The 22,473-nt window shown below is 30.8% G+C and overlaps 1 protein-coding gene across 1 annotated transcript in view; it reads left to right on the top strand.

Moving 5' to 3' along the window:
• Invadolysin (leishmanolysin-like peptidase, invadolysin) overlaps positions 1-22,473 on the top strand; it is a 46,258-nt gene that overhangs the window by 17,787 nt on the left and 5,998 nt on the right. The window contains exons 2-3 of the mRNA XM_065516438.1: positions 13,396-13,589; positions 17,796-17,826. Of these exons, the coding sequence (XP_065372510.1) occupies positions 13,396-13,589; positions 17,796-17,826 (225 nt within the window). The remainder of the gene's footprint in view (positions 1-13,395; positions 13,590-17,795; positions 17,827-22,473) is intronic.

Below are 22,473 nucleotides of genomic sequence, written 5' to 3'. Positions count from 1 at the left end.
TTGACCCAAATTTCAAATTTTGAAAAATCCAACTTTAATATGAAAATGAGCGAATTCACTTAATTAAATTCGAAAAGAATCAATCGATTTTTATGATCGATATCTCACTTTGTTGCCGTTTTCGATTTTTCATGAGTTTTATAAAACAAAAAATTTGCTATTTTCACGTAAAAAATATATTTTTTGCTTCAATTTGTTATTATAACTTCGAAACTACTAAGCCGATTGAAACGCTATATATAAACGTATTAAAGGTTATGTAAATCTCAATCTTTCCGTCACATATACAATGAACGGAACTACATGTTCAATTGCTAGCTAGCGTTTCCAAACGAGTTATACCAGAAAATGTAGACCTTGTTATGACGACATCATAGAGCCGTGCGAAATTGCTCAGACTTGAGAGCAATAAAGATTTCAAAGAATAATTTTTTTCAGTTTCTTTTCTATTATTAAGTTGTATTAAAAAAAAATAAACTCCAAAACGACCATTTCGCTGATTGTTTCATGTAAAGTTCCAAAAATGATTATGATTTTTTTTAAATTTTTGTATGGGGACCCCCCAGTAAAGGCAAAGTTTCTTATTTTGATCCCTAGAATACGATTTTCCTTGTCACTTGGGCGATTTTTTGCGTCCCTACAAATCGACTCGCCCTAGTATACATTTGTCATTCCGTTTGATAGCGAAGTCGATGTAGTCATGTCCGTCTGTCCTTCTGCATGTTGAAATCAACTTTCCGTAGCCCCCAAATAACTTATATACATGATTCATATGCCAATATATCGGGAATTTCCCGGCTCGGTTGCTATTTAAAATCGAGACAATCGGCCCATAAATGGCAAATTTTTTTTTTATAAAATTTTGTTCACTAATAAATTTAATTTATTTTTTTAAGTTAAAGAAAAATTTTGCCATAAAATTTTTTTCACTAATAAATTTAAAAAAAATATCATTTTGAAAATTTTTTTTTATATTTTGAATTTTTTTTTTTAAATTTTTTTTACCTAAATATGTAAAACATTCCTATGGAATTTTCTAGTAAAATAAAAATTGGATAACAGTAGCTACTGCCAATAATATGACGAATGTTAATGTTTGAATTTGAAATTATATCTAGGAAAAAACTAATCATTCGAAAATTCTTTAAAAATATTGGATGTAACTTTGTAATGCTGTGGAAAACTAATTAAATAATTTAACAAAATAGCTAAATATTTGGAATCTACATAAAAGCAATAATTTAAAACATTAATTCTATTTCCGGTTTCCCTGCTTTTCTCAGCTGTCATCGTAGCTGATTACAAAACAAATTATAATTTGCAATTACGTATTACTAATAAGTATTTCATAAAGTGTCTTCAATGTGTACTATTTTTATATATTCATTGATTAATTGCAGTGTGTATAATGTTTAATAATTAATTACGTATGTATATTAATATGTTAAATGCAATAGTAATGAATGATGTTGACACATGTTTTAAATAATTGTGCTATCTATATTATCAAGGCTGTTGCGCTTGTTCATAAATAACTATGCCTACAGTTGTACATATTTATAAACACAGGTAAATGTTTATCATTAAGAAATTAACTATCCAACTAATTAAATTGAAATTTTGTTCAGAAAACAAACAAAAATATTAATTATCATAATTTAGTCATACTCTTTGAATGTCCGTCAGCCAAACGCACATAAAATTAAAATATGTAATGACAAATTTTTAGTCTCAATTGTGTTGACTTTTCAAACTTGTATGTAGGTAGGTATGACTCTGAGTGTGTTATGGGATGATGCAGTTGTTGCTAAAATTGTTTGCTGTAGCTGTATGAAGTAACACTAACCAAATTATGTAGCCAACGGCAACGGCAACAGCCCAACTGGCAATGAGGTAACAATTTGACAATAATATCATAATAATATAGTCTATCTCTCCATAACCATGCACAGTCGCAGTCTCAGTCACATGTACGTACTACACAACCCATATAAATGAAAGTTTAACTGTGACGAACTAAAGACTCAAACTAAACTGGCTAAAACACATCGAGCAACAAGAAACATAACAGCGGCAGCAGCTACTAACTGAAGTAAGGCGGTGTTGAACTTGTGCTCTAAACAATAAAATTGAAACCTAAACAACATAAATACAACCCGATACCATGCGGCCATATCAATCTACACCGCAACACTTTATACCCCACATACACGAAACAACAAAACAGCTGACGGTATTTCAAGTTTTTCTACTATTATTTATAATTTATTTTGTTGTTGCACTTACTTAGTTTATTAACTATGGATTGACGGCAGTAGCAGCAGCAACCGTAACAACAATAACGAAGAAACAAACTTGGCAGGCAGCAAGTTTTAGCAGCAGCTGCGGCTTTTAAAGTTTGAATATAAAATTAGTATCGAAGTCGTATGAAAACGAAAGTGAAAGCATTGTTGTTTGTTTTCAGAGTGTTGATCGGTTATTGGCAATGATTTAAAGGAATTGATTCTTTGAAATTTATAAATTACACCAAAAACAAAAGTTTTACATCAACCTAATTCTCCAGATCAGACTTTCAGTGAATAGTTTTTGTTCTGATATATTCAGACGTTATATATCTACACCTAATGGTTATATCCTTCAATATAGGTAGGAAATACTAGCTGTAATTGGACATTCTAAGTCATACATTCCATTCGGAATGTATTTCGATTCCGAGTTAATATTCCGATCAATTTTGCTTTAACATCTTCAGATTCTACTAAATTTTGTTAACGCTAACATTTTTATCATTCTGTTTTTCCATTTTTAATTTGACAACTTTTTGTTTATAAAAACCCAAACTGTATTTTAGGAAACGAAATTAATTAAGCAATTTAGAAAATTCAAAAAATACAAACTAATATTACTTTGAAAAGTAAAAGGAATTCATTAAGAAACAAATTTTGTTTCGGTTTTCTGAAGAACCGAAATTCATAATTTCTTTCGATCGAAATTTAGTGCTGCCTTCCAGACGAGAAAGATTGGTTTAACACATGGATTTTACACCAAGATCTAATAGGAGCTGTAGTGTAGTTTCTGGCGTCTTCTCAGAGGATTATGAAAGGGTTTACTAATGATGTTTCAGATGGAGATAATAACGATCATTATAACATACATGTTGTACAACAGATATATTCTCGTGAATAAAAATATTGTTCTTAGTCAAGCGTCACACTTCTGTAGTTTAACTCGAATTTTGTATCAACGAATCGAATGATCTTAGTCAAGCGTCATATTTCCGTAGCTTAACTCGAATTTTGTACCAACGAATCGAATGATCACCAAAGCTTATGGTGAATATGTTCCATCTGTTCCATCCAAAAGCAGGGAAATTTGGTACCATACGTATTGAATCCGAGAGACCTTGAAAGACGATTTTGCATTGTCAGTAATGATGCTGGAATGCTATAAAAGAAAATCATTTTTGCACCGTATCATTACTTGCGATAAAAATGGATTCATTACGATAACACAAATAGTAAAAGATCCTATCTGAACCCGGTCCACCAGCCGAATCGACATCAAAGCCAAATATCCATGGCATTAAGATAATGCTCTCTGTATTTAGTGGGACCGAAAGGGTCCTATCTGTTATGAGCTCTCTCTTGGATACGCTTTACTTTGGAACAGAGTATCTGCTATTGGCTTGATTCGTTCTTGGCCTTAAAATATGTTCAGTTCAGAATCCAAAAATCCTCTAAAGGAGTATTCTGAATTTCATGAACCAACATTATTTTTTTGAGTTATAATATAGTTAAAAGTATTTAAATAAATCTTAAGAAATTGTACATAATTTCATTCATCTAATTCTGCTCTCACTATATTAAAGTTGAAAAACGGAAAATCATTTTAAAGAATCCATTACTTGCTGCTACTGTCTGTCAGTTGTTTGATTGGTCGGTATTGTTTGCTCGTTGCATGTATGTGCTTAGCTCTGCTTACAAATAAACAATTGTAACCAAATAAATAAAAAGAAATATTAAAACTGAATTAAAAAAAATTCAAGCAGCAAAAAAAACAGTTAGGTGGAAATTTGTAGTAGAGTTTATTAAAACGCAATCAAACAACAAACATGCAATATGGAAATCCATACCACATTCATATTTTTTTTTATTTATTTGTTTACTGATGATTTGTTTTCTTTCTTGTTTTCTTACAAATTAATGTGGTTACTTTTTTAAATCGTATTTTACACACTTTTTTTAATTTACTGACTGAATAACAGAGTGACTCACTGAATTGTACAAGAGTTACATCTTTTGCAATTTTTTGTTTCATACCTGAAAAAAATGGAACATGACAATTTCCGATTTTCAAACGAGTGAGTATTTGTGTGTCATTGTGTTGTGTTGTGGACTAATAATCCTAATTAAGCGAGAAAAACAAAAATTATCCTTTAGGCCTCCATATATAGAAAATACTGGTTGAGAATTTATGTAAACATAAAGTAAACTATTTACATGTACGAGAGTAGACGTATAAGTAAAGGAAACAATAATTCTTAATCAAAATATAGGGTTTCGCAAATTTACGCAGGATTTAAATCAAATATATATGATTTGATGATGAAGAAATTAGGAAATATGACCTTAAAATAAAATTGACTGTAGAAATCATTATTATGAACCGAAATAACAATGTGACTTTTACTTTTTAAACATAATTTCATTCAAAAGTTGGCTGCGCCTACACTGTACACGGTCCATTCGTAATCGGAGAGACATTTCAAAGGTAATGAAAGTGTTCACAGTCCATTGCTCTTAAATGAATATTTTTAGATATATTGGAATATTGAAAAATATAGAACAGTTTTTTGTTTTTTTCTCCATTACCCGTCTTGGGAGCACAAAGCATCTCCATATTATACGATTAGTTTTTTATCTCATAATTCCCATGTAAGATTGCACTCCTAGTTATTGGAGTATCGCGCGTCTCCATGTACGATGTTCAAATTAGATTCAGTTTTATTGTTATTTTATATCAGATTCGTTAAACGGTTGTTGTTCCAGCTATGTAGATAATTGGTCTGCTGTAGCGGGTCCTGCGATACATGTACTATGTAGCCATAATATCCAGTCTGTTGTTATTTTTGCCTAGTATCAGATTGGTCTGCTGTAGCTGGTCTAGGATAATGGGGCTGCCATCTGTCGTTGCCTAGAAACAACGCCCTTTTGTGTATTTGGTGTAGTGGTGGGGAACCTTGCTAATCTTTGATTCCTAAAAGAAATAATCTCTTGGGGCTAAATCCGGAGAATAGGGCGGACGGGGAAGCATTTCGTAGCAAAATCCATGAATTAGACTACGCAGCCATCTTTTGGAAAGCTTTCTCATACCCAAGTGATCATTGAAAATTTAAACCACTGAGATGCCTATGGCTTCCACAATATCTCTGCACTTTCAATCTCCTATCAACACCATATCGTGATATTTTTCATTATTTCGGGTGTACGAAATAACGTTCTGGGCGTCCAGAACGTTCGGCATCTTCCGCGCTTGTACGGTCTCAACGTAAACGACTTTTTTACCATTGAAATTGATGGTGCACAGTTCCTATAGTATTTATCAAGCTTAGCTTTTATTTGATTGGAGGTTTTTTCCGCAAAAAATATTGCTTAATGAGCAGATGAAATTCACCTTTTTCCAATTTCTCCTCAAGTTACCTCATAACTGCTATTAGAGTATCCAAAACCGAAAACCGGTCAACCGATTTTTTCATCTTGGTAAACTCCACCGGTTTCGTTTTTTTTAACTTTTCGGTTATTTGACAAACCGGTTTTTGTAAGAGGGTTAACGGTTTTAATGAAATATATTTTCTAAAGCTCATTCAAACATATTTATGAAAAACTTTGATACCATTTTTAAAAGTATTGATTCATTTTATTGAAAATTATAGCATTTGACAATATTTCGTAAAAGATATATTATAATTGCATAAAGATAGAGCCTTAAGAATTCAGAAATCTTAAATTTCCGAAGATTAAATACACAATTCTTAACACATTTCCTATTAGCGTCCACAAATAAAAATAAATTTAAGGAGACCTATTTCATATTAAAAAAAAATTAATATAAACCGGTTAACCGGTTTTGTGGAAGACAGACCCCGAAACCGTTTAACCGGTTTTTTTTAAAAGACAATAATCAAAACCGGTTTTTTCAAAAACACACTTTTTCGGTTAAACTGGAAACCGGTTTTGTAAATTTGCCGGTTTATTTTTGGACACTCTTTCTGCTATCAATGGCTCTCAAACACAAATGTTCAAATTTTGCCAGGAGTCAACTGACAAATGCCTGTTGACAGTGCAGTTAAGAGCGGACTTATTGACACACCCTCCATCATTACCGCAAATTTAAATTTCGATGGTGAAAATGCAGTGTAATGGTTATGTTTCAGAAACGATTTAGAGTTTCGCTATTGCTTTATTTCAAAGAAGATGTATTCTAAAATATTCCTCGAATTATTGTAAGAGGTTCTAGTAACAAAATTTGATGAAAGATGAACGAGAACTACCATTTACATGTAGCCTAATGGGCTAATAAACAAGGTATAGATTGATTTTCTGACAAAAAAATCACTATTTCTTCAATGGCCAGTTTTTATTACAGAATGTTATACCATCGAAAATTTATATTTACTTCTCGCTAATAAGAATTATGAAAATGGATGACAAAAATTCGAATTCAAACGCTCCAAAATATTAGTAAACACAATAAATAACATAAATTCTTCAGTCATAGAAATAAGAAAGGAAGAATAAAGTTTTTTATAATTAATTTGTACGTTTTTTAATAAATTAAAAAAAAGTGCGTACAAACGAATGTCTGGCCAAAATTTTTTAATTATAATGCTGTCAAATGGTTTTTTATAAAAAATTATGCAGAAGTCCGTCCTTATAGTTTCTTTAAAAATAAGATAAAACATGTATATACAGATCACTGTATATTTTGTAAATCTTTACGAATGAATTTAATAAGAATTGTTTAATACATTATTTAATAATTTCTGACTGGTCATAATTATTACTTTGAGTTTAATATACCAATTTAAATAAATAATTTAAATTACACAATTAATTAGTCATTTACTCACAATAAACCTAAAATTTTAGTTTAAAACCTTGTTAAACAGATTAAACACTTGAATAAATAATTGCCAATTTACTTGGCAAACTCAGAAAACTTTTTTTTTAGATTATCTAATAATTAAACAAAATTTTTAAGTAGAAAATTGTAACTAAATAGTTGCAAAATAATTTAATTGTTTTTTAACTTAATTTTCAAACATCCTACAAAAAACACATCTATCTCATTTATTTGATCAATTAAAAATAACAATCATTAGATGTGTCATTATTGTGTTACAATTACATTCACTAGGCGGTATATGAGTTTAAACTTTAAAGTATAAATAAATATGCTTTCAAAAACACTTACATATTTGTGTCTGAATTTGTTTAAAAATAAATTATAATGTCATGTTAAATTATAATTTTTTCCATATTATTATTATTTTATTCACTCACTGACAAGACAATTTAAAGAAATTAGCACCCTCTTTTTTTGAGTCAAATAATAATCGTGTCGTATGTGTACGTCTGTCTGCAAGTGGTAAGAAAAAAAAACCCATTTGCGGTTTTTGGCCCGCATTCAAAATTGTTGAAATATGAAGAGAAATGCCTGTATGACTGTTAACAATTTCATATTTACAAATTCATTAATTTTTTTTTGTATGTTAAATTATGAAATATGTTTGTAGCGCCTGTAGAGCATAACTAAGCATAGCTTTAGCTATTTTTTTTGTTCACATTCATAAATATATTCAGTTTTATATTTTTATGTATTGTTTGTAAATCACAAATTCATAAAATAATTTGACCCATTATCTGGTTTGTTGCTCATGTAATAATAGTGATTTTTTTAATTTTTGTTTTTACCTTTAGTTATTTTGTAAGACATTTGATCAAAAAAAAGGTTTCTATTATTTCTATTATTGGTATGCAAGTACAATTTTCAATTATTTTTGCACTCTATAGTATGAAATGAATAAATAAATATTTATTTAGATTGTATTTTCTCTATGGTTAATATGTATGTATTTACCTTTTTGATTGTGTATAGCGAAAATATTATTTGCAAATAATGATATATATTTCTGTGATGAGGTTTGTACAACCGCTCTATAATGATCACATTGATCATTTCCCATAAACCTATCTATAAATAACGTACAATCTCTGTGATGTCATCGTCTCCTAAAAGATTTGACACTTTCAATAGTGCACAAAGCTCATAAACTCGATTTATGTTCTATATTAGGTCGAATGTGTTTGCAGGAAATGCTTTTGGGCAACATTCATGCAAACGTCGCTTTGTATCTGGTACCTAATACAGTGCACTCGCGATAATATGAATTAAAACCAGGCAATTTCACTTTTGCAAGATCGTTCATATTTACGAATGGCATCTAATTCCCATCTACAGCTAGGGAAATCCCCAAATTATTATGCAGTTGAATTAGAATTTAGCCACTACCCTGTTGATTTAGATTTCAACTCTGTGTAGATAGATAAAATACGTTAAAAAAAACAAAAATAAGCTGTTCATATTTTAAAGCTTTTGTTCATATTTTAGAGTAGCCAATGGAAGTAAAAAGTGTTCATATTTTGGGGTGTTCATATTATCGCGAGTGCACTGTATTGCTATTTTTACATTTAAAATATGACAAATCAAAGATGTTTGATTCTTTGGCATTAACTTTACTCTTAAGATGATATGAATAGAATTCTAAGTAATTTAAAAACAGACAGAAGAAAACCATATCTATGGAATACTTGAACACAGTGCAAAGTTCCTGAAAAAATCCATCCGATGCAACCCTTATGGTCAGGAAAGAAACTCAAACGTAAATTCTCACCAAATCCAAAACGAAATTAGCTTCGAAACTACTACAAGACAAATGTCTTGAACACGTCAAGAGCAAGCGCTCTGTTGCTCTTGAAAATCATTCTTTGGATTAACAAACTAACGACATTGGAATGATGTAAAGAGAACTCAAAATTTTCAGCATTTACCCTAGAGTTTCCAAAAAAAAAACCGAAGAATTTCAAAACCGCGGTTTCGGTTCCCTAATTTCATCAGAACACTTTTCCTTGTGGTACCGAAAGAACAGTGAGACGCAGCTCGCATTGCTACGATGCTCCAGCGAATCAATAGAGTTGGATAGCCTACTGTCACCAATAATGACATTCGCCCTCTACTGTACGCGATCGAGAAGCTCCAAAATAGACTTTGGTGATTGTGGGAGTTGTATTCGATTTTCGGTTGGATATACATTAGAGTGACAGCCGATTTTTTTTTTTTAGATTTCAAAGAGTGCCGGGTGGAATATTGTGACACTAGGCCTAAATGTTAAGTGCTGAAAATTTGAGCCAAATCGAGCAACGATTTCTGGACGCGCATCGAGGTCAAAGTTCAGATATATGCAAAATTGTACTGTTAATATGGAATAAATAGGTGAAACTCGTTAGTTTTCTGCATTGTTTTCTAGAAATATGTAGATTTATTTATATTAATGAATATTACATTAAAAAAAAAGTTTTGGAAATTAACCCTGTATCTCCTTTGGTTCAAAATGACCCAAAAACTGTATTATCGCCAAAATTAGAGAAAAATGCAAATTTTTCAGTTTTTGAAAAAAATTTGCTACTAAATAAATACTTTTGCAATTGAATGCAAAAGAATCGAAATATGTACGTAATTATCGTTGTAATGAGATATAAATGACAAAATTTGATTAAAAAATGTTAAAGTTATTACAAATTCGCCAGACCATTATCGTGTTTCAGACCACTTGAACAAAAAATTTAGAAACAAAATTTAGATATTTCGAGAAAAATTAAAATAAAAGCTCATTTTTACTTAAAATATGTCCATATTTACTTGTATATGAGTTTTTGTCTTCGTAGGATACCGTTAACCTATTCGCAGGTATGGCCAAAAAAAATAATTTTTTTAACGGCTGTTTCAAAACTCCATTTTCAAATTTTTAAAAATTTTGTTAAACAAATTTCAGTTTTTTTCGATCATCACATTGGGGTTTATTGAGATCAAAATAGGGAATAAAAATATGAAAAAATTATGTCAATACCTCTTACAGTTTTTCCGTACCTGCGATTGAAATTTTGCGTTTTTCAAGAAAAACTAATTTTTTGTCCATATTTAGGCGAATGAGTCCAATTTCCTTACTGTTATAAATTTTAAGTAAAACCTATTCATAATATTATAGTCCTTGTAATTTTAAATATGTTCTGAAAGTTTTACTAAAATCGGAAAACGATAACCTTTGAATCGTGAAGGTCAAATGCCAAATTTTTCAATATTTGGAATTTCTAATGAAAAGATAGCGAAATGTTACATATTTTTGGGCCGATTTTCATGAAACTTGAGGAAAATATATATTGGGGTCTAGCATTTACAACAACAGTGCAAAAATGAATTTTAACCTTTAAGAGGACTTGGGGTCAAAACGGTTGTGTTTTTCTTGATTTTAAAAGTTGAGAATAATTTGGACCCCAAGTGCTGCTAAGGGTTAATTTCCATTTTAGTGCTGTTATTTTAAATTCTGGACTTTATGTTATATTTTCCTTAAGTTGCATTAAAATCGGCCCAAAAATATATAACATTTCGCTATCTTTTCATTAGAAATTCCAAATATTGAAAAATTTGACCTTTGACCTTCACGATTTTAAGGTTAACGTTTTCCGATTTTAGTAAAACTTTCAGACCATATTTAAAATTACCAGGATTATAATACTGTGAATAAGTTTTACTTAAAATTTATAACAGTAAGGAAATTGGACTCATTCGCCTAAATATGGACAAAAAATTAGTTTTTCTTGAAAAACGCAATATTTCAATCGCAGGTACGGAAAAACTGTAAGAGGTATTGACATAATTTTTTCATATTTTTATTCCCTATTTTGATCTCAATAAACCCCAATGTGATGATCGAAAAAAACTGAAATTTGTTTAACAAAATTTTTAAAAATTTGAAAATGGAGTTTTGAAACAGCCGTTAAAAAAATTATTTTTTTTGGCCATACCTGCGAATAGGTTAACGGTATCCTACGAAGACAAAAACTCATATACAAGTAAATATGGACATATTTTAAGTAAAAATGAGCTTTTATTTTAATTTTTCTCGAAATATCTAAATTTTGTTTCTAAATTTTTTGTTCAAGTGGTCTGAAACACGATAATGGTCTGGCGAATTTGTAATAACTTTAACATTTTTTAATCAAATTTTGTCATTTATATCTCATTACAACGATAATTACGTACATATTTCGATTCTTTTGCATTCAATTGCAAAAGTATTTATTTAGTAGCAAATTTTTTTCAAAAACTGAAAAATTTGCATTTTTCTCTAATTTTGGCGATAATACAGTTTTTGGGTCATTTTGAACCAAAGGAGATACAGGGTTAATTTCCAAAACTTTTTTTTAATGTAATATTCATTAATATAAATAAATCTACATATTTCTAGAAAACAATGCAGAAAGTTAACGAGTTTCACCTATTTATTCCATATTAACAGTAAAATTTTGCATATATCTGAACTTTGACCTCGATGCGCGTCCAGAAATCGTTGCCCGATTTGGCTCAAATTTTCAGCACTTAACATTTAGGCCTAGTGTCACAATATTCCACCCGGCACTCTTCAAAATTTTAACAAAAAATTTTTTCCATACAACTGATTGTCACTCTAATATACATAGGTAGTGTAAATAGTAAGGAGATCAGATGGAGTGAAGTAATTCCTACACCGTTTCAGAAAACCGAGGCACATGCATGCTTCTTTCGACACTTGAAAAATGTATTTAGACCAATTTAGACGGAAATCACATTTTATTACAATGGCAAGAACATAAAGAGCGTCTGATTACACAATACAGATGAAGCAAAATGGTCTGTCGTTCGTTTTTGTGTCTTGCGAGCGTTAAAAGCGACCCTATTCGCACGAAACCATTGAAAGATTGTCACAAGGTCCCGATTAAGGGAATCATTCAGGTTCTTCCTCGTTGCTCCAATCTCCAAAAGCCTTTGTCTATAACTGATTGACTATGAAATGTTGCTATCATCTGCAAAAGATTAGATAGGGATGGAAGTTTGACGTAGCAGGTCGTTTAGAAAAATAAGGAATAGAGTAGGAGTAGGAACGGAGCCTTGCGGTACCCCTGAATTTATATTGAACTCGTTTGATGAGATCCTATCCATTACAAATCGTATAGTGCGATCTCTGAGAAAGCTCGATATAGCTACGATGGGATGGGCGACATCTGCGGAATCTGGTAGCTGGAAATCTAGATCACTGCTTGTTCGAAATCCAGGAGATTAAATTCCACATATAAAGATTTCTATAAAAGTTGTTATAATGAGGGGCAAGTGGAAATTATTGGTAGTATTCTCTGCACCTGTACGCCTTAACGGATCAGATATTCGAGATCAGTGGTTGACATAAAGAGAACGTATAACTTGGTTTATAATATAATTTTATTCACTTTCTTTCTCTGTTGTAATCTAACAAGGTATTGATTGTGATTTTTGTTTCGTTTTTTTATAATTTTTATGAACTTTATTGTTCAGCTATGAGTGCCGATCACTGCTCTAGAAGTATGAATATTTTCGTTCTTACAATGGAATGGTTGACTAGTGACACCCATCCATCATCGACACTATAATATTTTCCAATAAATCAGATTGATCTCAAACCTTACCAATCCTCCGCTCTGATAAAAATATTGTTCTTGGCTAAAGGTTTGGCAGTGCGACCATAAAAAACTACTTAAGACATTACACGATTTTCCAATAAATCATATCAATCTCTAATCACCTCCCATAGTACGAACTATTGAACGTTTTAAAATATACTACGGAATGCCAAACGATCGAGTAATCGATAAAGTACACTTTGTTATAACAATACAAAGAATTTTTACTCTCTAAATAATTTAAAAAAACTGATATAATCTGCTACTAACAAATAGATCTCAGAAGACACAATCTGAATCACCTTTAAATTCAAACTGAAGGGTGTAATTATGGTCGCTATTATCCACTCATTATTATACCACAAATTGCTTTAATTTAATTCCGTATACACTTTGATTAAAATTATATTGCAAATAACTTTAGATACAAAATTAAACTATAAAAAAAAACTAAATTAAGTTGAAAAAAAATCCACTCATTATTTTAATGTTTATCAAGTCGGTATCATTCAATTGTGCGATTTTTTTTGTTGTTATTGTTTGTTTATAAACTTTATTTGATCATTATTGTTGTTTATATTTCTAGGTTATTCATGGTGTACGAATTGAAACAGTTGAGACGACAACGAATACATTGGATCATGCGCCGGAGCAACAGCAAAACTCGTTAAAAAATGAAGTGGATGCTCAGACGCATCAGCATCATTCAAGACGGAAAAAACGCAGCACGGTTGAAAGACCACTGCGAATTTCTTTAGTCTACGATGAATCTGTTCTTGGGTGAGTATTTTAATTACAAGTTACCGTTACAGCAAAAACAAATAAATTTATTAGATTATGATATTGTAATGCAAAAAAAAACGTATTTATGTAGACAATTTTGAAAACAATTTAGATTAACTGAAAAAAAGCCTTGAACACATTTTTTTGCAAGTAAGTTTTGTAAAATTTAATAAATCACTTTTACAATTTGACGTAGGTATGAGTTTTTTGATAGATGCCTTAATTCTGCTAACTCATTGTGATCATTAGGTGGTTTTTATTAATTCGCACGTTTCGGGTAATAAAGTTAAAAAAAATTGTTTTACAATTTAAAAGGAGAAATAAATTACTGACAGTTTTTTTTAGTGAAAATGTGAATAGTTTATGAGAAATTTAAAATTTTAAATCAACTAAGGAGTGCGAACGACAAAAGTGTGAAAGAAGGCCAATTCCTGGTGATCTTTTTACAAAAATCGATATTGTAATTTTTCGCTACATTGAAAATATGACGATTCAAAGATGTTTGATATTTTACCGTTACTTTACTCTTAAAAACATATCAGTCAGCCCTATATAAATCATTTCATGCAAATATCTTCGAAAGGTCGGTATTAAGAGAGTCGTTCATATTCAATATTGGACTGTAGTCAAATGAATACGAGTTACAAATATTGCTGACATCTGCATAATAACAGATAGAATTCGAAGTAACTTAAAAACAAGAACGGATAAATTCAAGCCCAATTCGAAACGAATTTAGCTTCAAAACTACTACATCTAGCCACACTCGAAAAATGAGTTGAAAATGTCAAGAGCAACCTTCAACTCTCCCACGTGAGGTGTTTAAATTTACAATGTTGGAGTAACAAATTAACGACATTGGAATGATCTAAAAATAATGCACATTGATCAGATGTTGTTAAAGCACGACTTGGACAATATTCAAGTAGCATGAGGAGGGTGCCTTATTTTATGTTTCAAGCTTCATTAAATTAATTTCACTTTTGTGTAAAAAAAGTACCATCAGAAGAACGAAAAAGTACCTATATTTTGGTACATAAATATTATCCCTTATTCCTAACTCGTAACTTCACTCAGATACATATCGGCTAACTTTAATGTTGATAAGTTAAATAAATTAAAATATTAAAAAAGTACCCTTAGGGGGAAAGTACCAATTTTCATTTTCCTTCTTGAACATCCGTCAAGTTTGAAATTTAAAAATCCTCCATTCTGACGAAATTGTTTGTGCTACAGAGGTGCCCCAAACGATTAAAATCTGTGTTAATGTGCTCAAGAAAAATATTGTTACGTTTTTACCATTTAAAAACGGTGGTTTATTTCCTTTAAGTAAACCGAATACTTTTGATTGCAAATAAAAGCAGTTTATTAGTTTAAAATTTCTAACAACTCTTTATTTATTTAAATTTATACAAAAATTCAAATAGTCATTATTTAAATACTCACACTCTAAAAACACACTTTATAATGTACATGAATACACTGGTAATGCAGTTGATTTTTACTCTAACAGCGTCTATGATAAAACTGACTAACTACTGCAACCGCAACCACTATTTATACACAGTGCCATCTTCATTCGTGTAGCCTCATATTTGTTCTTAACAGACAAAACTAGAATATTCGAATGCTAGAGCATGTTAGCAGCTTAAACATTTAGTGTCGCCATACTTAAAAACAATGCTAATGATTGCATGCTATCAACATTGTTGAAAAGTAGAAGCTTCTTCTGATGGACATGTTTATAAACATGATGAATATTGCAGGCAGTAGTTACTAGGGTATTCAATCGATTAACTGTTCGAATAATTTAAAATTTACGATTTTCAAATAACAAATAAACCGATTCATTTGTGTCGGTTAACCGATTAACCGAAATTTTTTTTTGCACTTTATATAGAAATAAAGTTTAAAAAAACACACAAATTTTATTTCTTAACTCGTGAACATTTCCTTCTAGCAATAGTTGTTTGTAGTATTGTACGAAAACTGAAACTAAAGAACTTGGAAATGACTTTTTTATATAGAATGCTTCTATGATGAACTTTGTCCTAATGAGTCCGAGGACGACATGGTAATAGACGAAAGAAACTGAAGACATTACTGAAACGAGTCTTTTATCAGAACTTGACGAAACTAATAAAGTATTCAAAATCTAAAAAAAATCAAAAAAGAACTCCAATGGTATGATTGAGGATTTTATATGCTTAGAGAAAACTAAAAATAGAACTAAGAAATTGGAGAGAGTTTTGTCCAAGTCCAGTTTTATTAAAAAGTAAAACAAAATCGTTTAAATGGAAAACATTTAAATTATATTCTTTTTTTAAAAGATTATTTCAGAAGATTCCCTATTTATTGTTTTATTGAATTGTTATGTTTTGTTTGGTTTTTATGTTTTTGTTTTTTATTAACGAAATGCTTATAAGAGTACACAAAATTCGTGTTTCTCCTTCCAATATAAAATTAAAATACAAATTATTCGGCTAATCGAATAATTTAAAATTAACCGATTATTAACCGATTAAATCTAAACCCCGATTAATTATTTGCTCGATTACCGATTAAACCATGAACCCGATTAATTGAATACCCTAGTAGTTGCATACCGTTAAATTCAAATCGCTAATGCAAATTCGTAACAATATGTTTTAAAAAAAGTACCAAACTGTTTACCCGTATATACACCTTGACACTCTAGTTCCAAATAACACTCTGTTAGTTATTTTTTTGTATGAATCCAGGAACCAATGCTAAAAAGTTTATCAAAATTGGCTTAATAATTTCAAATAAAATGTATTTTTTCTTTTTGGTACCTTTTTTATCCCCATTTTTTTTGTATTGTGGTGGGAGCTCATACCCAAAAATATTCATATGACTATGTCAATTTTTAGAAAATCATATTTTATGAAAAAAGTACCAAATATGTGTCCCTTATTGGTTCGAAAAGTACCAAATTCATATTTGTTATTTTTTGGTAAGTAAGATTTAAAATTTGTTTCAATGTTTATTGGTGTAAAAGATACATAGGGTACCAAATTCCACTAAAAGGTTCGAATTTCGAAAAAGTACCAAACACCTGTCAGTTTTTTTTATGTTTATTTTATGTTTTTTTTTTGTAAAAAAAACTAATAAAAGTTTTGGTTACCGAATTTACTCTTTTTACCCCCTTAAGGTTCGAATTTTTAATAAATTCCCTTCTTAGTGGATCGTTTTGGGGAGAGAGGAGTTTAAATTTTATTACAGTAAACGTAATCACCATTTTTTTTCTTGCGCACTCCTTACATTACTCGTAGTTAGGTACAATGATAAAAGTTAATTTTTGTTTTTAGTTTCAAATTTGTTTAATATGTAATATCTTTAAAACAACCAGCTTAAAAACTCACTTATAACAACCTGTAATTATTTATTAAATTTGGCTATTAATTTTTTAGAAGAGTTCTAATCAGCTTACAATTAATTTTGTCTGCAGCTTTAATACATGCAACAAAGTTTCCAATGAAGGTCATTTCATGATATTGGGAATAAAATGAGAAAAAAAATAAAAATAAGACGAAATAAACTTAATAAAGCCCACTGTTAGCAATTAAGCAAGAATTTATTTATTAAGAATATAAAAATACAAGTACAAAAAGACTAAAGAAAAGAAAACAAACATGAATATTTGCTGAATGATCATTGTAGCCATTGACTACTTGTCTCCAAGGTCATCTAATCAAATGCAACTAGTTTATAGCTGGCAATCGTTACAGCATCGTTCACAATAAAAATCGTATCTACTACTACTACTACATAGAGTAAATATTTTATAATATTAATAAATAAATATATAAATATTTATACAATTCATACTGCTCTTAATGTTCGTTCTAACAGTTGCATGCTTTGATCAATATTAAATAAATTACACAAATAATACACGAATGTATAAATGGAAAAGAAAATTTATTAAAAAAAAACAAGTAATAATATGTATAATACCTGCAGTAGTTGTTAATCACATTAATAATAAATTTAAAAAAAAGCGAAACAACTAATTATCGCTTTTAAGTCCCGCTTCCTACATTACACTTTTAATAATTCTAACAGAATTGTTTTAACTTTTTATATTTCTGTACTACTAACTTTACCGTTAAGTTTCTTTTTAATTAAATCGTCGTTTTTTTAATGAAATATTAATAATTGTTCTATTATTTTCTATTACAGTCTGGACACTGACAAATTCATTTTAATAAATGTAAGTAATTGCGGAGTAATTTTATAAATTTCTTAAGCTTAAGTACAGTGGGAATGTTGAAATAAATGCGTTTTAGAACAGGTATATGTCTGCAAGGCCCAGGAATGTTTAATATTTGTTTGCTTTTTGTTATTTAATAATGTTTTTAGTAATATTTTTACCGATAAGTTTACTTTTTTCTAGTTTTTGATAAACTCAGTTTTTTATTAAATTTTATTTTATTGGAATATCACTTAGTAGGATCACCCCTAGGTTGTGGGATGGATGATAGAGAGAGTAGTGTTTGCGAACATTCGATTTACATTTTTCTACAATTAAAGTGACAGGAAATACTTCTGCAGGAGATTTATTCCACATACAGCGATGGCTAAAAAAACTAATTTTCCACTTAAAATCACGAATGGATGAGATCTTGTTGAAGTACGTGTATTACGTAAGAAACTGTGGGTATCAGCAACAAATTTCCTATTTTCTGCAGAACACATTCCACTGTAGATAGAACAATGAACAGAACTCATTTTGCAGCGATGCACCAGAATTGAATATAAATCAATATTGATTTTGAATTAAATCAATCGATTTAGATACTCTTTTGTCGCCGATAAGTAAGTTCGCCGTCTCTTGTATGCCGTCGACTGTAATGCAGTTTAATTTTCCAGCTGAGGTATGACTCAGTCAGAGACCTACGCCCAATGGCTGTAAGCCGAGCTGCCGATAAGTTTTAATAACCGTCGCCGGCAAAATTTTTGCGGCTTTGATTGAAGTTCCTTTGAATTTTTACAATTTGAGTAATTATTCTTTAATCGGCTGATAGCCGGCTTTGAGCCGTCGTCGACATTTTTTTTGGTAGCCGCCGTCGCCGTGAAATTTAGTCGGCGCAGGGCTTTGGACTCAGTCTGTCCAGGTTCGATTCATATTTGAAGCGTTGGGATGAAAAACGGTTGATCCTCGGCTTAGTGCAAAGGGAAAACAAACAAGAGTATGTATGGAATATTAAAAATAGTTCGGGTTATTTAGTAGTCTAATATCTCCAATCGGCTTAACTTGACTTCGTTAAGAAGAATTGGGGAGTTCTTACAATCGGCTACGGGAATCGAACCTGGACAGACTGAGTCATACCGCAGCTGGAAAATAAAGACCGACAAACTTACAAGACAAAACCGAAAACAAAAACCGGTCAACCGGGTTTTTCATCTCATCACTCCACCGGTTTCGGTTTTTTTAACTTTTCTGTTTTTTGTCAACCCGGTTTTTGTAAGACGGTTAACCGGTTATAATTAAATATATTGTCTAAAGCTCATTCAAACATATTTATGAAAAACTTTGATACCATTTTCAAAAATATTTATTTATTTAATACAAAATTACAGCATTTGCAAAATTTTTGGTAAAAGATATAATATAATTGCATAAAGATAGAGCCTTAAAAATTCAAAATGCTAAATTTCCGAAGATTTAGTACACAATTCTTAACAGAATTCCTATTTGCGTCCACAAATAAAAATAATTTTAAATAAAAATTTAATATAAACCGGTTAACCGGTTTTTTTAAGATAAAAACCGGAACCGTTTAACCGGTTTTTTTAAAAGACACACTTTTTCGGTTAAACCCTAATCCGGTTTTTCAAATTTGCCGGTTTTTTTGGACACTCTACTCTAGACGTACCAAGCTAAAAATATTCAACTGGTCTATGCAGTTCGCTGTGATCTCAAAGCAATGCAAGTTATCAACAACCGTTATCTCTGCCGAATCCTAACAGTTTTCAGGCCACGAACAACTTTGGGTATAGACCGGACACCAGTTTTATGCATAATCAGAAGGCTAAAATGACGATGAATCTGACATCTCCAGAAATGTAATAGACTGGAATCAACAAGTCTGCAGTAGAAGGACAGTATGATATAGAAGCAGTTAACCCATAAAACGAGCTAAAGAATTTCCTTGAAAGAGCCACTACTTTACTTTTGCCTAAACGGTGAATGAAACGACATCATATTTCCGTTAAGAAGTAAAGAAAAAAAATATTTCTATTAGACACTAAAATTACTAAGAAATCAAGAGAAATCTCGGGTCGTGAAAAGTAAAGTGTAGAAATCCTAGTTGCAAAAAACTGCATTTTTAGATCGGAGGATCGTAAAAATCTAAATTTTCCAGAAACATTCCATAAAATATTGCCAAGAACTTAAACTTAGAGTAAAAATATCTGTAATAGAAAATTAAAGAAAGCAAGTAAGATACTGATTAAAAATATATTTGTTAAAAAAAAATATTGTTTTCATTAGGCCCATTGTATATCGTCGTTGGAAAGGTCTTTGACTTATCTATCATTAAATATCCATGTTGTCTATATTAATGACTTAGTAATCCAGATAAAGATAAAAAATAGGTCAATAATCGTTTGTGGGCCGATTTCTAGATTTTCCCTCTAGCGGATATATTGATGTATGAATCATGTATTTAAGTTATTTGGGGACTACCGAAAGTTGATTTCAACATTCAGACGGGCATGCTATATCGACTCTTTCTATAACGATACAGAATATATATATTTTATGGGGTCGCAAATGAAAACTGTTGAAATTACAAAAGGATTGACAAACTTATAGCTACCCTTGCCACTCATGGTGAAGGGTATAAACATCGGGCATATGTTTAGCAAATACTTTATTCCTAATTGTAAATCCTGTATATCTATGCAGGAATGAGTTCTTACATAGCCTGTGTAAAGGGGTTTCCATTAAGAACATAACGCTAACAGTATAGCTGATGAATTGGCTATGGTGGTCGATTGACGTCAGAACCTAGTGTCACGAGCAATGTTATTGGAAATTGATTCATAGGAAAACATGCTAGGTGGCGCAAAAGTAATCCTTCTATCAGAAAATGCTATAAATTTTGCGATTGGCCCCTAATGTGAGTTCTGTTTTGACATTTGTGTAGTAAACACATGCGAAAAACACGTTAATAAACAATGTTACGCTACACTGCTCCAGAACGCGGAATATTGCCATCCTTAATCACCACCAAGAGGAAGATGATTTTTCATCAAAAATAATCAGGGTACGTAAATAAGCAAAATTTACGCTTCTGGGGCACTAAAAATCCGCGTGTAACCCACGAAGAGCCATTACACACTCTCAAAGTCAAAAAAGGTCATCGGACCTTTTTTCTTCGAAGACGTCGCGGGCCAAATGGTTACTGTGAATGGTGAGCGCTACTTGATGAATTGGGATTGGAAAACATGTGGTTCCAACAGGACGGTGCAACGGCACACACAGCACGTGCCACAACCGATATCCGTTTTGGCGATTTGCACTGGCCAGCAAGATCGCCTGATATGACCGCTACAGACTTCTCTTTGTGAAGCTTTTTGAAGTCGCGGGTTTATGTCAACAAGCCTCAGACTCTTGAAGCTCTTAAAGAAAATATCCTTCAAGAATGTGAGGACCTATCGCCGGAAGTTTTGCCCAAAGTGATGGAAAATTACATAAAAAGGGCTCAAATGACAATCAACTGTGGCGGCGGCCATTTACATGAAATCATATTAGACCAAATAAAAATAATTTTTTTTAATTACAGCCAAAAAAAACATCGGAAGTTTACTTTTGCGCCACCTTGTACTTCAGATGTTGTCGGTAAGGAAGAAAAAGAAACGACGTCTGACATATTGCGTCAATGGCATATATTTATTGACTTGACTAACTCTCATTCTTGGAAAAGATGTCTGTCAGTGATGCATTTCAGATAAATTACTCATTTGATTGGCTTGATATGACACAATGCGTGTTGAATGAGCGATTCAACGGGATTAGTTTTTAATGATGATATTAAAAAACATTGCGATTTTCTTAACCTTTCAACTCTGTGGTAGAGTAAAATTTTTAATGTTTCTTTTATTTATTGGTGGAATTTGATCAAACGTGAGCATAATATTCCCTAAGGCATATGGTAGAACTAGAGGCGCAACTGAGAGTACAAATAATTACTCTCTCTCAAAATTAATGGCTGACACAACAAAATTATACGATTTCATTAAAATGTTTAAATTCTATTTCAAAAATTTTACAGAAATCGGATAATTTTGTTGTGTCAGTCATAAAATTTTGGGAGAGTGTAATTATTTGTGGAATCCAAAATTACAAATATTACTTTGGCGAACTTAATACTAAATCATGACACAATTATTTATACAGTTACGAACAAGAAAATAGCAGTACCACTAGGAAATTTTTTTGAAACGGCGTACAACGTCTTTAAAAATGTTAAACTTAAAATTTTGTTTATACCCATAATCGGTCAATCCTGTACATTTTTTGTGATGTAATCTTTTTGTAAAAATAATGATAACTTTGGAAATAAAGGCTCTTATATATGACAATATGTATTTTTTTATTAACATTGAAATAGCAGTGCCGGATTATTGAATTAATTTTTTTGAATTTTTTTTTAAAGAAGTCAAATATTTTTTAAGATTAAAGTACAATTTAGTTAAATATGCTGAATTTATTGTATATTTAAGATTAAAAACAGTTCTTTTTTATATAATTCCTGTTTTAGTGGGTCGCGCAATACATTGCACTATTGCTTAGGGAAAATTAATTTTAAAGTTGAAAAAATAAGGAAAATCTTTTCAACATATTCAACTT

This window comes from Calliphora vicina, chromosome 1, assembly GCF_958450345.1.
Source record: "Calliphora vicina chromosome 1, idCalVici1.1, whole genome shotgun sequence".
Taxonomy (NCBI): domain Eukaryota; kingdom Metazoa; phylum Arthropoda; class Insecta; order Diptera; family Calliphoridae; genus Calliphora; species Calliphora vicina.
This window is presented reverse-complemented; position numbering and strand designations above follow the sequence as displayed.